General features: G+C 46.5%; 1 protein-coding gene across 7 annotated transcripts in view; it reads left to right on the plus strand.

Annotated features, from left to right (window-relative positions):
• The window catches only part of Fanca (FA complementation group A), a 59227-nt gene that overhangs the window by 34870 nt on the left and 3142 nt on the right, over positions 1–21215 (plus strand). For 5 of the 7 annotated variants that reach the window (XR_012441846.1, XM_074055451.1, XM_074055449.1 and 2 more), the window contains 14 exons: positions 604–674; positions 949–1045; positions 1197–1384; positions 3984–4080; positions 5600–5773; positions 7320–7393; positions 9013–9141; positions 16460–16544; positions 18305–18477; positions 19027–19132; positions 19218–19295; positions 19394–19498; positions 19730–19842; positions 20163–20301. Coding sequence is in view for 6 of the 7 variants with exons in the window: in XM_074055451.1 (XP_073911552.1) it covers positions 604–674; positions 949–1045; positions 1197–1384; positions 3984–4080; positions 5600–5773; positions 7320–7393; positions 9013–9141; positions 16460–16544; positions 18305–18477; positions 19027–19132; positions 19218–19295; positions 19394–19498; positions 19730–19842; positions 20163–20301 (1629 nt within the window). In the remaining variant the exon portion in view is untranslated. The remainder of the gene's footprint in view (positions 1–603; positions 675–948; positions 1046–1196; positions 1385–3983; positions 4081–5599; positions 5774–7319; positions 7394–9012; positions 9142–16459; positions 16545–18304; positions 18478–19026; positions 19133–19217; positions 19296–19393; positions 19499–19729; positions 19843–20162; positions 20302–21215) is intronic. The other 2 variants (XM_074055450.1, XM_020173598.2) reach the window with 1 other exon arrangement.

Below are 21215 nucleotides of genomic sequence, written 5' to 3' on the forward strand. Positions count from 1 at the left end.
TACATAAAAAATGTGGTCTGGGGCTGGTGGAGTGGCTCAAGTGGTAGAGTGCCTGCCTAGCAAGCATGAGGCCCTGAGTTCAAACACTAGTACCACCAAAAATAAAAAAAATGTGGTCATATGTTGAGGGCCAGGCATTGCTGTATGGCAGATGGGCCAGCCCTCCCTGTTCATGGGTGAAGAGTTGTTTTTTCAGTGTCAAGAAGCATGTGCACGCTGGGGGTATGGCTCAAATGGTAGAGCACCTGCCTAGCAAGTTCAAGGGCCTGAGTTCAAACCCCGGTACCACTAAAAAAAAGAAAAATATTAAGAAAAATTTTAAAAAATATGTGCAGCAGAAGCCATTTGTAACCCTAACACCTAAAATATTTACTCTTTGGCCCTTTGCGGTCAAGGTTTACTCAGTACTGTAAAGTTTCATGTTTCTAGCTTGCCTGACAACACTTGTGCTGCTAGAATCCCAGGGAATGAGCACCCTGGTTCCAACTGGCATTGTAATTGGCTCTCTTATGCAGCCCATCTTGCAGTCATGTTTGCATGGCCTGCTTCCTGTCGGTCATGTTTTGGAGGCCACAGCCTCATGGTGACCATGTCTTCTCTCAGGTTGTAGATCTTCTGCTTACAGCCTTCTGTCAGAATCTAATGGCAGCTTCCAGCTTTGCTCCACCACAGAGGTGAGGGCTTGGGGGTTTTAATGGGTGATCTTTACCTGTGCTGGGTGCTGAGGGCTGAGACCATGGGCCAGGTGGGCGTGAGCTCGGTTCCTAGGAACAGATGGTCACACTGAGCTTTGTCAAATGGGAACTCTGCGGAAGACTGGTTGTCTTTGTTACAGAAAGGCCACTGTTTTGGGGATGACCTGGCCCTTTCATAGGCCTCCTCTGCCTGCATTGGTTGTGGGATATACAGGGCCATGAATAGCCAGCACCTTGGTCTGTATCTCTTCAGGCAGGGTCCCTGGGCTGCTCTGTTCGTGAGGACCCTGTGTGGACACAGGCTGCTGCCTGCAGTACTTGCTCGGCTTATCCAGTTGCTCCATCACCAGGTAGCTCCTGCCCCTGTCACCAGGTAGTTCTTATCCCCTCTAGTCTGTACCCTTGGGGTGATTCTGAGCCCAGGATGTTGCTTCTGGCTGGTTCTTAGAACCCTTCCAGCTGGGGTTGTTGTTGCCAGCTCTTTCCCTTGTCCTGTTTCAGGGCCCGAACCTGAGTGCCTCACACGTGCTGGGGTTGGCCGCGTTGGTCATCCATCTGGGTGAGTTCAAGTCCACGCTTCCAGAGGTGGATTCAGGTCCTCCTGCCCCCACCAGTGGCCTTCCCATCCCTGAGTTCCTCTACAGCCTCCTGACTTGTCGCACCAGGGAATCCTTGCTTTTCTGCCTCAAGTAAGCCCTCCTCCACATTCCTGTTATTGCTTCTCCTTTCTTGAGAAAAGTAAATACTCATCAGATAACATAAAAGATTAGGGCCTGGGTGCAGCTCAGTGGTTGACTGTGCTTAGTATGCCTGAGGCCCTCCAGCACCAAAAACAGAAAAAAGAAAAAAAGTTGACAGATACACAGAAAATCAGCCACCCAGAGATTATCATTTCTTTACATTCAGGGATCTCTCCTTCCAGAATTTGATTATATACATATTTATAATATTCATTTGTTTCTTTGTTTATAAGTACAGAGTCCTACTACTTTAGTGAACTGCCAAAATTGATGTTATTGCTAAAGTTAATACTAGGTCGTAGACATCTTTTCATATTGTTAAGCCATGGGGGTGGTCATGGTAAGAGCTGCTTTGTTGTCTTGGGGTAATCTGACAGGTTTCTTCCAGTTTCCTCTGGTTAGGTTTCTGAGTTTCCCTGTGACAAGTAGCATATGGTTTCTCTCGAGACCTGCACAGTCAAAAAGGAAACTCAACTTCAGGGGTTTAAAACCCCAGGTCCTGCCCTCTGCTGCCATCCCCACCCCACTAGTATTCACGGAGCCCTGGCGAGTGCTGAACCTGCCCCAGGGAGCCTCCCTTCTCTCAGGAGTGTTGACAGTGAGTGTAGAGTATATCAACCATAGCCAGTGTGGGGAGGGAGTGGTGAGACCCAGCAAGAGGGGAGCCCTGGACACTATGCAGAGGGTCAAGGTGTGCTCAGACTCTGGAGTCTCAGGGGCTTCCTATGGCTGCCATGGTGAGGAGACAAAGCTGGGATTGGTGGCTGGGAGCAGGGCTACAACATGGGGTCGTAGGGTGAGTTCCGTCCTGGCTTTTTTTTTTTTTTTTTTTTTTTCTTTTGTGGTACTGGGGCTTGAACTCAGGGTCTTCACCTTGAGGCACTCCACCTGCCCTATTTTTTTGAAGGGTTTTTTGAGATAGGGTCTTGCAGAACTATGTGCCTGGGCTGGCTTCGAACCATGATCCTCTTGATCTCTGCCTCCTGAGTAGCTAGGATTACAGGTTTGAGCCACTGGCACCCAGCTTTCCTGGCTTTCTTGGGCAAGGCTTGGCCCAGGTGGCTGGAGAGGACCCATAATGATGCCTGAGGAGCCCTATGGGGGCCAAGTGGGCAGTAGGAGTTAGGATTGGGTCTGAACTGAGGTGGGGGGTTCATTAGTAGAGAACTGAGAAAAGGCATAAGAAATGTAAGCAAATGGGAGACAGGATGAACCTGTGCCCCTCATTGGAATGGGTCACAGGGAAGCAGCTTCAGTGTTGCTAGGACACAGGGAGCCCTTAGGGCATTTGGAAACAGTCAATCCTAGGTGCCCCTGCCCTAGTGAGCCCACAGAGCTCAGAGTGCACCATGGCCAGCCCTTCTGCTACTGTGGGAGACAGGAGCCAGTGAGGAAGCACTGAAGGTGATGCACAGATGAGGAGAGAGGCAAGATCTCGATGACATGGATTTGTCTCAGGGTGCAGCCACAGGGGGAAACGGGATACAGAAGTCTTATGCTGCTTATGTGGGAGGGGAAGTGGGCTGAATACATGTTTGTCTTTTTTAAGAAGAAACATGGGGACTGGGTGAGTGTCACAGCCCTAGTTTCCCCAGTGGACATGTCATCCCCTCATGGTCTTCTGTGTGCAATGGTTACTAAGGAGAATTGCTGTCCCTTCCCGGCGATCTTGTCCTGCCCTTAGATATTTGTAGGCCCCTTACGATGAAAGTGAAAGCTGCACAGGTGCCGATAGTGGTACCTGGGGCACATGCAGCCAGCCTGATACTTTCCTTGCCTGAGTCTCCTTTCCTCCTTTCTTTGTCTCCTGGTCCTCAGGGCCCAGCTCTGTTCTCAACCATCTTTTCTTTCTGCACATATTATTGACTCTGTGTCACATATCCTGATAGGCAGAGCTACATATGTCTGTCTCTGAGGCCATACTCGTAGTGACTTTCACTCTCTGTACCCACAAGATGTGTCACCAAGACATGGAGCATGTTTTCTCTAGTCTGCAGACTCCTTTTCACAAAATAACATGGATGACACCCACCTGTACTGGAGACATCTGCACTCACCTTCCTGGCTTGCCCCTTATCCAGTACCCCATCTCCTGACCAATCCAAGAGCCAGGTGGCACATGCATTATTCTCACTTTATTCTTTTGTGTCCGGGTATGGCTCTTACATGTGCAACATGAACACGCACCCTAGCTCATACCCAGTGCAGATGTTTGCATGCTGTTGAGTGTCCGTGTCTGCCTGCAACATGGAGGTAGCAGCTCTAGCTCAGGAACACCAAGCCTGACACTGTGTGAGGTGGTTTTTTTTTTTCTTTTTTCTTTGATGGTTTTGGGGTTTGAGCTCAGGGTCTTACACTTGCTAGGCAGGCACTCTAACACTTGAGCCATTCCTCCAGCATTATGAGGGTTTCTTTAATCAAGGATTGACCTTAGGCCATGTGGTATAGAAGGCACTAAATTCAGTTCTATGTGATTCAAACTCACTTTCCCTTCACCCCACTTGTGTGGGTCATATTGTATATTCTAACTTGTGTTTTCCACTTGCAGGTTCTGTACAGCAGCAATTTCTTATTTTTTGTGCAAGTTTTCTCCCCAGCCCCATGATGCCTTGCATAGCTGTTTATCTCCAGGCCTGATCAAAAAGGTGGGTCTGCCAGGTTCCTGTTTTTCTGTTCTCCTGAAGTCTTGGGTTTAAACAGCTTTCTAGCCAAAGGCAGAGGTTTTGCTTCTTCATTGTTGATCTCAGTGCACTGCTGCACCATGCATTAGACTGTTTCTGGTCAGCCTGGCTGTCTGCTGAATGCTGCTGTTCCTCAGAGTGTAAATTGGGGAGTAAAATGACAGCTATACATGTTTGCTCCTTTAAACAAACAGATGCTGCTATTCATAGCACAGGTAAGTTAAAAGCTAAGTATTCATAAAAGGTACCTTTTCCCTTTAGAAATTGCACTGCAGGCTGGGCATAGTGGCTCATACCTGAAATCCCAGCTGCTTGGGAGGTGGAGATCAGGAAGATGGCCATTTGAGGCCAGCCCAGTCAATAAGCTAGCGAGACCCCATCTCTATAAAAAAAAGCTCAGTGTGGTGGTACATGCCTATGATCCCATGTATGCTAGAGACTGAGGGTAGGGGATCTCAGTCTGAGGCCAGCACTGGGCAAAATGCAAGACCCTATTTGAAAAATAAAGCAAAGAAAAGGGCTGGGGATATGGTTAAAGTGATAAGAGAGCCTGCCTAGCAAGTGGGAAGCTCTGAGTTTAAAAAAAAAAAACCCTAGAACCACAAAAAAAAAAAAAAAAAAAGGAAAGTTACTCTGCAAACCAGAGTTGTCCTTGTATAGTTTTCTACAGTTTTGTTCTTGTTTTTGCAGTGCTCAGTTTGAACTCAGGACTTCACGCTTACTAGCAGGCTCTCTACTGCTTCAGCCATGACCCCAGCTTTTTTACAGAATTTTAATGAGCACCTCTAGTGCTTGAAATAATTTTTTTCTGTTACTTTTTTTTTGGTGGTACTAGGGGTTGAACTGAGGGTCTTGGTAGGTGAGTGCTCTACCACTTAATGCCAAATACCCAGCCTTGTTTTTCGTCTTATTTTTTACATAGGGTCTTGGGTTTTGCTGGTACCAACCTGGCTATGATCTTCTGTTTACTCTTCCCACATAGCTGGGATCACAGGTGTGAACCATCATGCCCAGCTTATTAAGATGGGGTCTCGCCTACTTTTTGCCTAGCTGTCCTCTAACTGCAGTCTTCCTTTGTCTACCTCCCACATAGCTGAGATGAAACAGTAGGTTTTATTGCAAGCTTCTCATCAGACTCAACAGAGAGGATGATGAGTTCAAGGCCAGCCTGGGCTACACAGCAAGACCTTGTCTAATTAAAAAAAAAAAAAAAAATCAACAGAAGCTCTCAAAAGTCCTGGCTGCTGGGTCAGAATTTGGAACTCCAGGCCGTACCCATGCTTGGAGGAACCTGATTCCATGGGAGGAACATGCTGATCTCACATTCTGCCTATTGATACATAGCCCCAGGTACAGCCAGGGCTACACTGCCTCCAGGGTAGGAGCATGAGGCCTCTTGGTGAGCTTGTGGGCGTGACTCTCAGTGGGCTGTTTGGCCAGTGTTTTTCAGTCTCTTACTGTAAACATGTTACTTCTGTTTCAGTTTCAGTTCGTTGTGCTCAGACTGTTTGCCCAGGCTCGAGTACCTCACCTTCCAGAGGACACAGCCAGCCTCTCCTGGAGACCCTTGTTCCTCCCTTCCACAGACTGGTACAGGGCTGCGCTCTCCCTGTGGAGACGGAACAACTTCCAAGAGTTGTTGAAGGAGGAGTTTCGTGTAGGTCACTTCTCTCTCATGTGTCCCGACTCCCAGGGAGTGTGTGTGTGAGGGACTTGTTTGTCCTAGGTGTGTGGATGTGGTTGTTTCTTCTGAGTATTTGTCTTTGTGTGTGTGTGTGTGTGTGTGTGTTTGTTTGTGTGAGATTGTGTGTCCGAGAGATTATGTGTCCTGGATGGATGTGTGAGTGAGTGAGTGGAACCTCTGTGTCTCTTGTGAGTCCAGAGCAGCACTTGATGGTTGAAACTTTCACTGACATCATGGAGCTGTAAGAAATGCTACAGGAAGACCCTGCTGTGCTTTACCCAGGCCCTCCCAACAGTTACTTTTTGGAGAAAAGGTTAGGGTGAATGAAACCCTATCTTGAACACCTGCCAGGCCTCATGATGGGGACTTTGTGTCCATGCTCCCCAGCCTGTTCCCAGACACAGGAGCCTGGCACTGCTGAGCACTGCTGTGTAACAGCTCCTCATTGCTCTTTTCCTAGAGTATTTGCCTTATTTCCTTAGGAAAAAGGTGTTTACCTTGTTTTGATGGTTTTGGGGTTTGAACTCAAGGCCTCATGCTTGCTAGGCAGACTCCCTACCACTTGAGCCACTCCACAGTCCATCTCAACTGTTTTGTCACAGTTTTTACTATTAGGTATATCAGCTTACAAGGGTGGGCATGACACAGTATCTATCTGAGGACACTGGAGCAGGGAACAATGGGTGCCCACCAGAGGCTGGGTGGTGCATCACCAGCTCTCCTGAGCCTAGTCCTGTCCTGGGACAGCTGCAGCCTGGTTCCCACTCACGCCATTTGCACCACATACATGTGGGCCCAGGGCAGAGGGCGCTGCCTGCCTTGGCCCAAATGGGAACATGTGGAAGGATATTTGTATGACATGCTTTTTTGTTGCTATGTTAGGTTCTGAGATTAGTTCATACTGATTTGTAGGACTGTTCTAGGACTTTTCATAGAGGAAGTAAACTGCCATGAGTAATTGAAGCATGTTATTTATTACATTGAGGTTTAGTCTTCCTGGTCCTATTGTATAATAACTTAGCAGAGAATAGGTTTGTAGATTGCACAGGTTGACTGTTCAAAACTAGGCAATATACTAGTTAAATATACCAGTTTAAAGAGCTTCTTAGTCAGAGTTCATAAATAATGTCAGTTTCCACAATATGTCCATTCTCCATGTCTCTGAGCTTGGTGTGAAATACATTACATAAGAATGGCTTTTTATACTAAGAAAAAAAGTGTTTTACAGGTCAAGCATCCATAATCCAAAAAACTGGTAACTGAAACATTTCTAGTTGCAAGCATTTCATATACAGGATACTCAATCTGTAGCATTGTGTTGGAAATCGTAGGGTGTTATGGAAGTGTTATAAGAGTGGACATTTCCTAGACAAAGTAAGGACACTTTTCTTCCTGTGAAATTCAACTTCAATTTCGTTGTCACACGGGCACAGGTCTGGTTTTGAGACAAAATGGCAAGCATTTACAAACTGGGTGGTGTGTGTTTTGCCCTTGCTACACTGAGTTGTTTGTATCTCAGTTAACTTACAGGGACTGGCTGCAGCTGGAACTGGAGGTTCAGCCTGGAGCAGATGTTCTCTCAGATGCAGAGAGGTGAGTGTTGGAAGGGAGCTGCCCTGTAAAGCTGGGTCCCAGTCTCTACATCCTTTTACTGTGTTTTCATCACTACATCCTCAGTGTAATGTGCAGGCTAACTGTAATGTTTGGGCACAATATCAGTCATTGGTTCTTACTCAAGAAATGTTAATTGAGTCTCTGCTACATGCAAGAGATTTCTAGAATGTCCTAGAATCTAGGGGTGCAGAGTGACCGAAGTGAACCTGCCTTATTCATCACCTATACAGGGAAGGGCAGATGAGGCCACACATAACCTGCACACTTGGTTGGGCTTGTATCGAGGAAGTGTACACTGTGTCCCTAGTGACCACAGATGGATTAAAGATGGGGATGAGTGCTGTGAGTTCACATGACAGGCCCTGTGAGAGCCAGTGACCAGGTGGGGATTACAGGGGAGGTTGTTGTGAGGCAGTGAGGTGCATGAGGAGGGCAGGCTCTGGGGAGGAGCGGGCTTTGAGGTGGGTGCCAGGAACCAGGTAAATCAAGGACCAAGGCCCTGTGGGTCCTGCAGCTGATAACAGCAGACTGTCAGGTCAAGCATGCTGTTTTGGGCATGAATGGGGTATTGAGAGGATCCTTAAGTTTTGGATGGGGGTGGGGTGAAGCTCAGGGTAAAAAGAGACACAGAGAACCTGGAGGGGCAGATGAACCCAGGAAGGACTGCTTTGGCCAGCTGCACCCTCCATCCCCAAGGTCTAAGAGCCTTTGGCACATGCACAGCACTGTCTCCATGCTGGGTCATTGTGTCAGATCCTGAATGGAGCAAATAGAAATGATAGAAAAGAAAAGGCTTGGGTGAAAAGAAAACCAATGTCTGTTTACTATCAGACCTGTGCCAAGCTAGCTTTGTGACATGCCTTTCTTCTTCTCCCCACAGTGGGAATCTGGGCACACCAGGAAGGAAGGGCATGAGCATAAATTGCTCTCTTAGTGTGGGACTTTAGTCCTAGTGTCTGTCATTGAGATTGAGACTACACAGGTTCCACAGATTGCTTTCCGTCCCTTTTTGTGGTGCTGGGGTGGAGCCCAGAGTCTCAAAATGCTGGGAAAGCTGTCCATGGTGCTACATCCCCAGACAGTGAGGACAAGTGCTGTCTCTCTGCTACCCAGGGTCTTGACTGCTCATGGTCGTGGAGTCCTATGGACATGTCACTGGGGTTTGGCTCTTTCCAGTTAGTGGACCACAGTCACCATGTCCTTGAGACCATAGAGGCAGTGCCACTCTCTCCAGTGGCTGCCCTGTGATCTGCAGGCTGATCATGCTCCTCTGCTGTAGCCTGCTATGGCTTTTATGGTTTGACTTTACATGACTTGGCTTATGTTTATGGTTCTCCTTCACCAAGTTCATAGGCATGGTCTGTACTTTGCTGGTCAGTGGTAGAAGGTTACAAGTTGCCCTGGAGAGTGGGCCTATCCCACAGCCCCAGGACCCCGGTCTTGCAGATGATGAAGCCTCACCTACCCTGAGGTCCCAGGCACCAGTGCACCATGGTCACTAGGGATGGGTACTCCTCCTGCAAGGCCACTGTAAGGCTGCGGTACAGCCCTGGCTACAATGCCTTTCTCAGAATTAATCTCAGGGTTTGCTGTTGCAGACAGGACTTCCACCAGTGGGCGATCCATGAGCACTACCTCCCTCAGCCTTCTTCCTTGGGGGGCTGCAGTGGAGACCTGGAAGTGGCATGTACGATCCTTGTCAGCGAGCTGATGGACTTCTACCAAAGGTCAGCCATTTGAGTCCAGGAACTCCACTTTTTGTTATGGTGGTTCTGAGAATGCATCTCATTCTTTCAGTACAATCATATTACCCAGAGCACATTGGGTTAGGCATGAGTCTGTTAAAAATGAAGGCAAACTTCCTGCATCGGCTGCTGCTTTGTCTGAGTGGCTCGTGTCAGGAGAGCACCTCTACCTGGGGTTCAGGGTCAGCAATGTGAATAATGCAGCATCCCAGGACTGTGGGCACACCAGCAGTTGTCCTGTCTACCTCCTCCCGAGGTGGGGTGTCCCAGCCATGCATCCTCAAGCTCACTGCTAATGACTTCCTAGCAGTGACTGGGTCAAGGCACTGAGGTATGAGAGAGTCCATTTTCCAAGTTTTAGGTGATAAATTATATCACTTTAATCATAAAAAAAAAACAAAACTCTTCACACTGGTGGGTGTAAGTCAGCAGTAGGGTACTTGCCTAGCATGCTTAAGGCCCTGGGTTCCATCCCTAGTTTGGCCAAAAAAAAAAAAAAAAACCCAGCAACAACAAAAAAACCAACACATTGTTGCACCACTCAGGCAGATCACTCCTGAAGACAGCACAGGACAGAAGACAGACTCCATTTCTCCCACTGCCCCCTGGTCCACAAGGGTGTGAAAGCCATTATCTAGTGACACGACCTGTGTGAACTCACTATGGTGTCTTCTGCATAACCAGTAGTGTTGGAAGCTCTTTTTTTTTTCCTTTATTATTCATATGTGCATACAAGGCTTGGGTCATTTCTCCCCCCTACCCCCACCCCCTCCCTTGCCACCCATTCCACCCCCTCCCTCTCTCCCCCACCCCCTCAATACCCAGCAGAAACTATTTTGCCCTTATTTCTAATTTTGTTGTAGAGAGAGTATAAGCAATAATAGGAAGGAACAAGGGTTTTTGCTGGTTGAGATAAAGATAGCTATACAGGGTATTGACTCACATTGATTTCCTGTGCATGTGTGTTACCTACTAGGTTAATTTTTTTTGATCTAACCTTTTCTTGGAAGCTCTTTTAAAGACAAGATCTCACAGCACAGTATGTCCTAAAACTTGTGGTCCTCCTGCCTCAGCCTCCCAAATACTGGGATTATCGGTGTGTACCACCATGCCCAGTGTGAAAATTCTTCCTACTGGTGCTTAGTGACTGGGAACCACACCTACCAAGCAAAGTGAAATTGGGGCCAACCCTTGTCCCTTGGACTCCTGCAGGCAGCTTTGGAGGGATGGCCAAGTATGGTGTGTGGGTGAGAAGCCCATGTCATCAAGTGGGCTGCTTATGAATTCCAGTCCATGGCAACCACCAGTCTACTTCTTGCCTGTGGAATTGCCTGTTCTGCACATTTCACATAAACGGAATCATCTGTCACCTTTGTGCCTGGTTTATGTCACTGAGCAGAATGTTTTTGAGGTTCGTCCATGCTGGGTAATATGTCAGCACTTTCTCTTTTTATTGCTGAATAATACCAAAAAGTGACCATATTTTCTTAATCCATTCTTCCACTGATGGACATTTGGGTTGTTTCTGCTTTGGCGCTGTTATGAATAATGTGCTGTGAACATTTGTGCACAGGTTTTTTGCTGTTATTGTTGTACTGAGGTTTGAACTTAGGGGCTTCACCTTGAGTCACTCCACCAGCCCTTTTTTGTGAAGGGTTTTTTCTGGGTAGGGTCTCACAAACTATTTGCCTGGGCTGGCTTTGAACTGCGATCCTCCTGATCTCTGCCTCCTGAGTAGCTTGGATTACAGGCATGAGCCACCTGTACTCAGCTGTGCACAGGTTTCTGTGAGACCTGTGTTTTCATTTTTCTTGGACAAATGCAGAGGACTAAATTGATGGGTATATGGTAACTGTTTTTTTAAGGAACTAAGAATATTTTCCACATCTGGCTGCACCATTTTACGATTCCTGCCTTCAGAATAGGGGATTCCAATTTCTTCACACTTTCACCAGCACTGCTATTGTTTTTTTCTGACTTTGATAGTGGCTATCCTAGTACGTATGAATTGCTGTTTCGTCGTGGTTCGATTTGCATTTCCCCATGAGTAATGGTGCTGACATCTTTTCATGTGCTTATGGACCATTTGTATGTTGTCTTTAGAGAAATGTCTATTTATATTCTCTACCTGTTTTAAAACAAATCTTTTTTTGTGGAACTGGGAATCAAACTCAGGGGCTTGCACATGCCAGGCAAACGCTCTCCCATGGAGCCACACCTAGCCCCTTATAATTTTGTTGTCCCACTGAGTTATAGGAATTCTTTATTCTAAAGATAAGCTCTTAGCAAGTGGATGACTTGTAAATATTTCCTCCCACTCTGTGAGTGGTCTTTTCACTCTTTCAATAATGTACTTTGAGGCACAAAAGTTGTAAATTTTAGTGAAGTCCAATTCATATGTTTTTAGTTTTAGCTCCTCTATTTACGTTTTTGGTCCATTTTGAGTTATTTTATATGTGGTATGAGGCATGAGTCTCATCTCTTTTGCATGTTTTTGTTAAATATTGTTTCCCCCACTGAATGGTCTTGGCACTCTTGTCAGAAATCAGTTGGCAAATCTGGGTGCCAGTGGCTTTGCCTTCACCCTGACTACTCATGTAGTAGAGATCAGAAGGATTGAAGTTTGAGGCCAGCCTGTGTAAAAAAAAAAAAAAAGAGAGAGAGAGAGAGAGACCCTACCTCAAAAACACCCAATACAAAAAAGGGCTGGACTGGCACAATGGTTCAAGTGGTAGAGCGTCTGCCTAGCAAGTGTGAAGTCCTGATTTCAAACTTCAAACCCCAGTAGGGTGGTATGTGCCTGTCATCCCAGCTACAGAGGCAGAGAAAGGAGGATCATGTCTGATGTTAGACCCTATGAAAAACAATCTAAAGCAAAAAGGCCTCTAGGCCTTGAGTTCAAAACCACCCCCCTTCGCACAAACACACAATAAAGTTAATTTGCCATTCATATGAAGATTTATTTTTGGTCTCTCAGCTCTATCCACTGATCTGTATGTCTGCCCTTATGCCAGTTCTGAATTGATGATTGTACCTTGTACTAGGTTTTTTTTTTTTTTTCATTTTTCTTTTATTATTCATATGTGCATACAAGGCTTGGTTCATTTCTCCCCCCTGCCCCCTCCCCCTCCCTTACCACCCACTCCACCCCCTCCTGCTCCCCCCCTCAATACCCAGCAGGAACTATTTTGCCCTTATCTCTAATTTTGTTGTAGAGAGAGTATAAGCAATAATAGGAAGGAACAAGGGGTTTTGCTGGTTGAGATAAGGATAGCTATACAGGGCATTGACTCACATTGATTTCTGTGCGTGTGTGTTACCTTCTAGGCTAATTCTTTTTGATCTAACCTTTTCTCTAGTTCCTGGTCCCCTTTTCCTATTGGCCTCAGTTACCTTAAGGTATCTGCTTTAGTTTCTCTGCATTAAGGGCAACAAATGCTAGCTAGTTTTTTAGGTGTCTTACCTATCCTCACCCCTCCCTTGTGTGCTCTCGCTTTTATCATGTGCTCATAGTCCAATCCCCTTGTTGTGTTTGCCCTTGATCTAATGTCCACATATGAGGGAGAACATACGATTTTTGGTCTTTTGGGCCAGGCTAACCTCACTCAGAATGATGTTCTCCAAGTCCATCCATTTACCAGCGAATGATAACATTTCGTTCTTCTTCATGGCTGCATAAAATTCCATTGTGTATAGATACCACATTTTCTTAATCCATTCGTCAGTGCTGGGGCATCTTGGCTGTTTCATCTATTTTGAATGATAGCTTTGCTGGGTAGAGTATCCTGGGGTTGAAGTTATTTTCATTCAGTGCCCGGAAGATCTCACCCCAAGCTCTTCTTGCTTTTAATGTTTCTGTTGAGAAGTCTGCTGTGATTTTGATGGGTTTACCTTTGTATGTTACTTGTTTTTTCTCTCTTGCAGCCTTCAATATTCTTTCCTTAGTTTCTGAACTTGTTGTTTTAATGATGATATGTCGTGGAGTAGTTCTATTTTGATCTGGTCTGTTTGGTGTCCTGGAGGCCTCTTGCATTTGTATGGGAATATCTTTCTCTAGATTTGGGAAATTTTCCATTATTATTTTGTTGAATATATTACGCATTCCCTTCACTTGCACCTCTTCTTCTTCTTCGATGCCCATGATTCTCAAGTTTGGTCTTTTGATGGAGTCAGTGAGTTCAGTTTTTCCTTTAATTACCATTTCATCTTCAAGTTCTGAGATTCTGTCTTCTGTTTGTTCTATTCTGCTTGATTGGCCTTCCGTTTTGTTTTGCAGTTCTGTTTCATTCTTTTTTCTGAGGTTTTCCATATCCTGGCTGTTTTCTTCTTTATTGTTGTCTATTTTTGTCCTGAGTTCATTTATCCATTTATTCATTGTGTTCTCTCTTTCACTTTGGTGTTTATACAGTGCTTCTATGGTTTCCTTTATTTCTTCTTTTGCTTTTTCAAATTCTCTATTTTTATTGTCTTGGAATTTCTTGAGTGTCTCCTGTACATTTTGGTTGACCCTATCTAGTATCATCTCTATAAAATTCTCATTGAGTACTTGTAGTATATCTTCTTTTAAATTATTCTTGTGGGCTTCATTGGGTCCTTTGGCATAGTTTATCTTCATTTTGTTGGAGTCTGGATCTGAGTTTCTGTTCTCTTCATTCCCCTCTGGTTCCTGTACTAATTTTTTGCTGTGGGGAAACTGGTTTCCTTGTTTTTTCTGTCTTCCTGTCATTGTCTTTGGTGTTGTTACTGTCCCTGTACTCTGTGTAATTAAGTATTTTCTAGCTTGTAATAATAACAATGGTAATATTGAGAATGGAAGAGTGAGCTGAGATGGAAAGCAAGAAGTTAAAGAAAAGGGGAAAACAAATATACAGACAAGAGGGAGAAAGCAGAACAAGGTATCAGACAAGAGAGTTTCAAAGGTATAAACAGGGAGTGTTAGTGTACTAGTGGACAATAAGCTGAACAGACAATAGAGAGACAGAGAGAGGATTGAAAATCAAAGATAAAAAAATAAAAAATAAGTATATGAAAGTAATATCTATATATAAAAATGAATTAAAATAAAATGGAAAATAGAAAATTAAAAAAAAAAAAAACCCAAAAAACTTCCAAGTTTATATGCAATGCAATTTCAGTCTTAATAATTTGGATGTCCGTCTCAATCTCCAGTCCTGGAGTTGGTGCCTCAGATGTTGTTCTGTGGTTGTCTCATTAAAGGGGATGCATAAAGTAGAACAAAACTACACTCACACACACACAGAAGAAAAAAAAAAAAAAAAAGCCCCACCAAGTGTCCCCAGTTCAAATGCAATACAGTTTCAGTAAGTTTTTCGGCTTGCAGGTGTAATTCGGTTGTTCTCTCATCAAAGGTAGGGAGAAAAAGAAAAAAAAGCGTCTGGAGGCAGTTCTGAGAGTGGTATCTGCAACTGTGGCTTGCCTGCCTGCTGCTCTCCGCCTGTAGCTGGCGGCGTTATTTATGCAGATCTCTGGGGTGAGCTTAGCACTCACCTGGTCCCACAGGCTTTGTTTGCTCAGAGTTCTCCTGTGCGGGGGAGGGGGGCCTCTGCTACAGGCTTTTCCCTTCCCAAGCACTGGGAAAGGCGACACTGCCCCGCGTTGTCAGGCCTGCGTGTTTATTTACAGTTCACGTGGGAAGTGGGTCTTCCCTCCTCTCACAAGCGTCCCCGCTCCTGGTTGCTGGGCGCGCCCCGCTCCCGCCAGAGCCTCTCCGGCCCGCCCGGCTCGTTTATTTCCAGTCCCGGGAAGGAGTCCCTTCCCCCAATCTTCAGCGCTCAGGGCGCCCCATCCTCTTTCCAGCGAGTCTTAACTGTTCTTATTGCTTAGTACTCAGTTTCTCTTTTTTTCCCGGGTGGACGTCAGTCTGTCCAGGGGGCTATGCTGCTCTGGCCCAGGCTTGTCTGTGGGGGAACCGCGGTACCGCGAAGCTCACCTGGTCCGCGTCTTCCCAAGCCGTATGGGCGCCGGCCACTGGCGGCCCCGTTTAATGTGAAGTGGAGATTCTCTGCGCCGGCTGGAGATGTGGAGGGGTCAAAGTTATGCCTCTTCTCGGTGATTGTGCCTGCAAAGTGTGTCTCCAGCGTCTCTCCAAGATTTCACTATAGGAGGCTCGCTTTCTGCTTCCTACCTCTAGCCGCCATCTTGGAATTCTTGTACTAGGTTTTGAAATTGTGAAATATGAGTCTTCCAACTTTGTTACTCTCTTTCAGTATGGTTTTGACATTCTGGGTACTTTGTGCTTCCATCTGAATTTTAGGGTTAGCTTGTTGACCATGAAGCCAGCAGGGCTCTGACAGGGACTGTATTTGACCTGATCTCTTTGGGTAATGTTGTCATCTTGTCTTTTTTTTGGTGCACTGGGGGGTTGAACTCAGGGCCTCACACTTGCTACGCGGGCGCTCTACCACATGAGCCACTCTGCCAGCCAAGTGTTGCCATCTTAACCACACCTTCCTGTCCGTGCTCATGGGAGTTTTTCTGTTTGCTTAGGTGCTCTTTCATCTTTCAGTGGTATTCTGTAGTTGTCAGTGTTCAGGTCTTTAAATTTATTCCTAAACTTTTATTCTTTTCAATGGTATTGTAAGTGGGATTAGTATCTTAATTTCATTTTGGATTATTCAGTTAATGTGTAGGCATACAACTGATGATCGTATATTGACTCACTTATTTGCAATAATAGTTCTTGTGTGGATTCTTTAGGGTTTACTGTATTTAAGGTCATGTCATCTGTGAGTAGAGGTATTCAGCTTTTTCCTTTCCAGTCTAAATGTCTTTTATTTCTTTTTCCTTATTGAATTGCCATAGCTAAAACTTACAGTACAGTATTGAAGAGAGGTGGTGGGAGAGGACACCTTTGTCTTATTCCCATCTTTCATCATTAAACTTGATGTTAGCTGTGGGGTTTTCATAGATAACATAGGTCAGGGTGTTGTTTATGTTCCTAGTTTACTAACATTTTATCATGTTAGTGTATAAATTTTGTGAAGCACTTTTTTCCGCATCTATTGATATGCTCATGTGATGTGATTGTGATTTTGTTTTTATTCTATTGATAGGTACATTATTTTAATTGATTTTGGGATATTAAACCAACCTTCATTCCTGGAATAAATCCTACTTGATCATGGTTCTGGGTTTGGACTGCTAGTACTTTGCTGGGTTTTGTTTGTTGCTGGCTGCTGTTGTGCCAACAGGGAAGTGCATATGCCCTGATTTCAAGGCAGGAGGACTGGGTACAGTGACACATCAGGAAGTACTGAGCAGGTTTTTGTTTCATTTGCAGTTCAAGGAGTTATGACCACTCAGAGAACTCTGATTTAGTCCTTTGTAGCCGCACAGGAAACGGTGATATTCTTTCCAGGCTGCAGGTGAGTTTGAAGACTCCTGAACTCTGTGTTCACATAGTAAGCTGTCCCCTGCTGACTTATTTATGAGCAGTCTCTGCAACGGTGCCTAACTCAATAGAGCAAAGTGGAAGCTCACATCATCCACACTGTCTGAGATCCAAAACAAAATGTGCTCTGTGAATTTGCTGCACAGGTGAGCATCACAGAAACCCAGACATACAGCTATGATGCCATGACCCTCTGGGCCTTGAGACACAGTGCAGCTTTGGTAGTAGACTTGCTGTTGCTCCACAGTCTTCTGCTTTTTAACGCCTGGCTGCCCACTAGACCTTATCTAGTGCCTGCTGTATGTATCTGTCCTGTGCCAGGTTCCCTCCTGGTTCCCCCTCACTGTGAGACTGAATGGTTTATTTGGATTAGCAGAGTGGCTCAAGTAGTAGAGCGTCTGCCTAGCAAGTGTGAGGCCTTGAGTGCAAACCCCAGTAGCGACAAAAAAATAAAGTAAGCTGGTCCTTCTGCTGCCATCTGTCCTGTGGACCCTGGAAGATGGTCCAGTGTCTGTGTATTCTGTCTCACCCACAAGACAGGACTCTGACTCCATGCTCACTGTTGTATCCTTTCCTAATGGTGCCTATGGGAGACTCAGTAAAGCGGAGCCCCACAGTCTCTTCTCCCGTCTGCTCAGACTTTGCACTTAACACAGTGGGAAAAAAGCTTCAGGGGCCTGGCCTGGGGAAATGACAAACACAGCCTCAGTGGAGTTCTGCGGAAGCATCCAGAGGCAGTGGCAGTGGCAGATCAGCGAGGCAGGGACACATCTGCCAGTAGACATACTTCCAGAGTGCTCAGAGCCCATCTTCTGTGGTCTTCTCTGGGCTGGATCCAAAGGATGCATGGGGAGAAGGGTGAATGAGGAAGATGCAGAGAAGCTGGCCCCATGGCTTAGGCTTCATGCTGTTTGACATGGTGCCCAGCTAGACTCAGAATTTGCCATTGTGTATTTTTAAAATAAGGCACAAGAGCTAAATACAGTTCCAAAGTGGAATTCACAATTATTTTGAGCATAATAAACATCCTTTGGCACCTAAAAAAAAAAATCACATTCAAGGCTGGCAAGTGGCTCAAGGGGCAGAACACCTGTCTAGCAAGTGAGAAGTCCTGAGTTCAAACTCCTGTATGGCAAAAAAAGAAAAAAAGTCACATCAATTTTTTTTGAAAAATGTCAGTGTTATTAAAAATAGAATCTGTGGAAATGTTCCAGAGTAGGGGGGCTTGTGAGCCCTGACAGACCCTGACTGGACCCTGTGGTGGGGCAGATAGAAGAGGGGTGCACTTGTGCTGATGGATTGGTTGTGGGCTGCCTGACAGTGTTGGGATTGAGAGCCTTGTGATTTCCCTTCCACTCGTCCCCACACAAACACAATTGAGCACACAGGAAGAGCCAAATAACAAGTACAGTGAAATGCTGGCTATAGATGAATCTCGGTGATGGGTGTTCCCCGTGCACTGCCATTTACTTATTTGTTTAGTTTTTTAAATTTTTGATGGTACAGGGATTTGAACTTAGGGCTTCACGCTTGCTGGCAGGTGCTTTCCCACTTGAGCCATTCCACCAGCCCTTTTGCAATTTAAAAATAACTTCCAAGTAGAAAAGCTGTGCTCTTGCTCACCATTCCTGTCCCTGTGGAGACCTCCCTCTTGGGTCCCTGATTGTCAGCCTTGAGTCACACTTGGTGACAAAGCAGAGATGGAGGACAAGAGCTCTGGTGCTTCTGTTTCAGGAGATGGCTGTGGACCTGGAGCTGGAGCAGGGCCCCACTACCCCCCATGGCTGCTCCTCCACCCAGGGACACTTTCTGTTCCGCATCTTCCACAAGCGGCTCCAGGCCCTGGCAGACAGCAGAGATGTGACCTCCAGCCTTAGGAGACAGCAGGAGCTGCTCATGTGCAGACGGTAACAGGCCTCGGCCAGGCAGTAGCACAGCAACTTGTCCCAGGGTTTCTTTCCCAGTAGTTACTTGTTTGCCTCTTTACCCCAAGCCTGAGATGGTTTCATTTCCTTGGTGGCTCCCGTGGGGACGTGGTGGCTCCCATGGGAGCAGATCTGGAGTTGCGAAAGGTGCTTTGGAGTCAAAATAAGGAAAGCTGTGTGCTCAAAGATATCCGCTTAAGCCATTTTCATAAGAGTTACAAGATGCCTTCTGATCATGGTGCATCTTCCTATTTGGATATATGCAGCTGTTAAAAATATCACCCCTCCCCCACCCCCATAATACATTTTGGGTGTCTGCTATGGTCTAAGCCAGACTCAGGAGTTAGGGACAGAGATACATTTCTCCTCAGGGCCCACCGGGGGTGGTGGGAGGGAGGCAGAAACAGTGGGGACTACAGACCAGCACCATGGTTGACTGCATCACTGAATTCAAGGAAACATTGCTAAACTCTGAGCTGGGGAAGGAGTGCCATGTGTCCCCTCGTGGTGACACTGCTCCTTTCTTCCAAGGCTCCTCCTCCGCCTGCCTCCCACTGTTCTCATTGGAAACCTGCAGGCTGGACAGCCTGCCACTCCCACATGTGAGGAGTTCTTCCAGCTGGTTAACTCTGAGTTGGTAGGTACAGATGAAATGCTCTGCTGCTGGCCTCTCTGCCTCTCTGTTGGTTCCATTCTCACTGGCCTTGTTGACTGTTTTACAGAGAAACTGCTGTTGTCATGGTGGCGCCTTGACTCATGACATCACCGTCCACTTCTTCAGGGTAACCTGGCACCTCCTTGTGAGCTGAACAACTCTTGGGATGGAACCTTCTATTGGGTGGTGTACCTTGGGGCCTGGATTGTGCAAACCACTGAGCTGTGGTGTGCTCTGCTGCAGGGGCTTCTCAGTGCCTGCCTACGAAGCCCAGACCCCTCACTGACAGCCAACCTGATCCTGACTCAGTGCCAGACCAAGTGCCCCATGATTCTGACCTCTGCCCTGGTAGGCCTGGCCATGTTGAGGTCACTGTGTAGCCCAAGCTGGCCTTGAACTTGGGATCCTCCTGGGTGCTGGGATTATAGACATGTACCACACCCTGGGCACTTTGGGTGTTTTCACACTGCAATGTGTGTGTGGGGTGCTCCATCTCCCACAGTGTCCACATCTTCCAACTGGAGATGTGTCCATATACAGCTGCTCTAATCAGTTTCCTTATCTTTCTCTTCCCGTGAGTTGTGGTGGTCAAGCCTGGAGCCAGTGCTGTGCAGTCAGTGGAGGAGATGCTTCCAGAGCGCACTGCCCCGAGAGCTGCGGCGGCTGCAGGAGGCCCAGCAGTTTGCCAGCAAGTGAGTGTGAACAGTAGGAGGAAGGGAATCCTAGCTGTTCTGAGGGCTATGCTGGGTCGTTTCCATAGACATCCCAGGTTGCAGCCTGTGAGGGATCTGTGTGAATGGGGAAGAAAGAACCAAGCTGACAGGCTCTTGTCTGCACGAGCAACTCAAGAAGTTGGCACAAGCTTCACTTCTGATTACTCGAGCACCCTGTTCTCTGCTGAAGGGCAGGCAGGCCCCTTGCTCCTAGACCTGAAGTTTTTGGTGGTCAGCGGCATGACAGTTGGAGGAAGAAGACTTAAGGTTCTGCACTGACATGTTTCTCTGTGTCCCAGTTTCCTCTCCTCTGACTCGGCTTCCCCTGCACCCCACCTGCCCTGGGTCTCAGCTGCTGCACTGCACTTCGCAGTTAAAGAAGCTGAGAAGGAGATCATCAGGAGACAGCTGAAGAGGCTGGAGTGTGAAACAGAAGAGGCAAGGCTGGAATTCTTTAACGTTTTTCCTAGAAAGCTTGTTTTATTTTTATTAATTTTTATTATATTCATATGTGCATACAATATTTGGGTAATTTCTCCCCCCTTTCCCCTGCACCCTCCCTAACCCCCCCCACCCCCTTCCTTACCCCCTCAACCCCTCGCTACCACAAGCTTATTTCAATCAATTTTTTAATTAGGGTATTTTTCAGGGTTTGTCTAATGGACTTGCTTTTCCAAAGACAAACATGAGATCTGAGTTCTTTTCACTCTGTTTGGAAGTAAAACTGAAGTTTATACTTTTAGCAAGCTTCTCAAGCTTATTGGTAGAAATGCCTTACATTTTTTTGAGGAGTGTTTCTGTTGGGCTTGTTTTTATCCTCACCACAACCAGCTGCCAGCCATGAAGCGTGTAGCACCTCCTGTGTTCACATGGCCATATCTGTGGCTGTTGTGCTGAGAGGGCCTTGGGGAAGTGCAGACTTGGGGTGCTGGAGCTCAAGGAGAGGCAGAGAGGGCAGGACTGTCTACTGCTTACCTGTCCATGCACAAGGGACTGTCATAGGCTCTGGGCTTTGTGCCCCTTGGTTGCAATTGTTTTTGTACTTTTGTTAGAGCAATGCACTGGCTCCACAGCCAGCCTCCAACACCCTCAGCCAGGTCTGGGTTGAGACAGAGCTAGTGGGCAGAATCAGCAAGAGCTTTGCAAACATTTCTGACAGTGAGCCTTGCAGGAGAGCCAGAGAGAGCTGAAGCACTCGCAGCACAGGTGAGCAGCAGAGCAGCACACATGGCTGAGGATGTCCAGCCCTCCCTCTCTGTGCTTGCTGCTCTCTCTCTGTTTTTAGCTGAGTTTAGAGGCAAGTCAGAAAGACTCTGTCAGCAGTAATCTATTCTCAAGTAAGCCCCCTTTAA

Source organism: Castor canadensis, chromosome 15, assembly GCF_047511655.1.
Source record: "Castor canadensis chromosome 15, mCasCan1.hap1v2, whole genome shotgun sequence".
Lineage (NCBI taxonomy): Eukaryota > Metazoa > Chordata > Mammalia > Rodentia > Castoridae > Castor > Castor canadensis.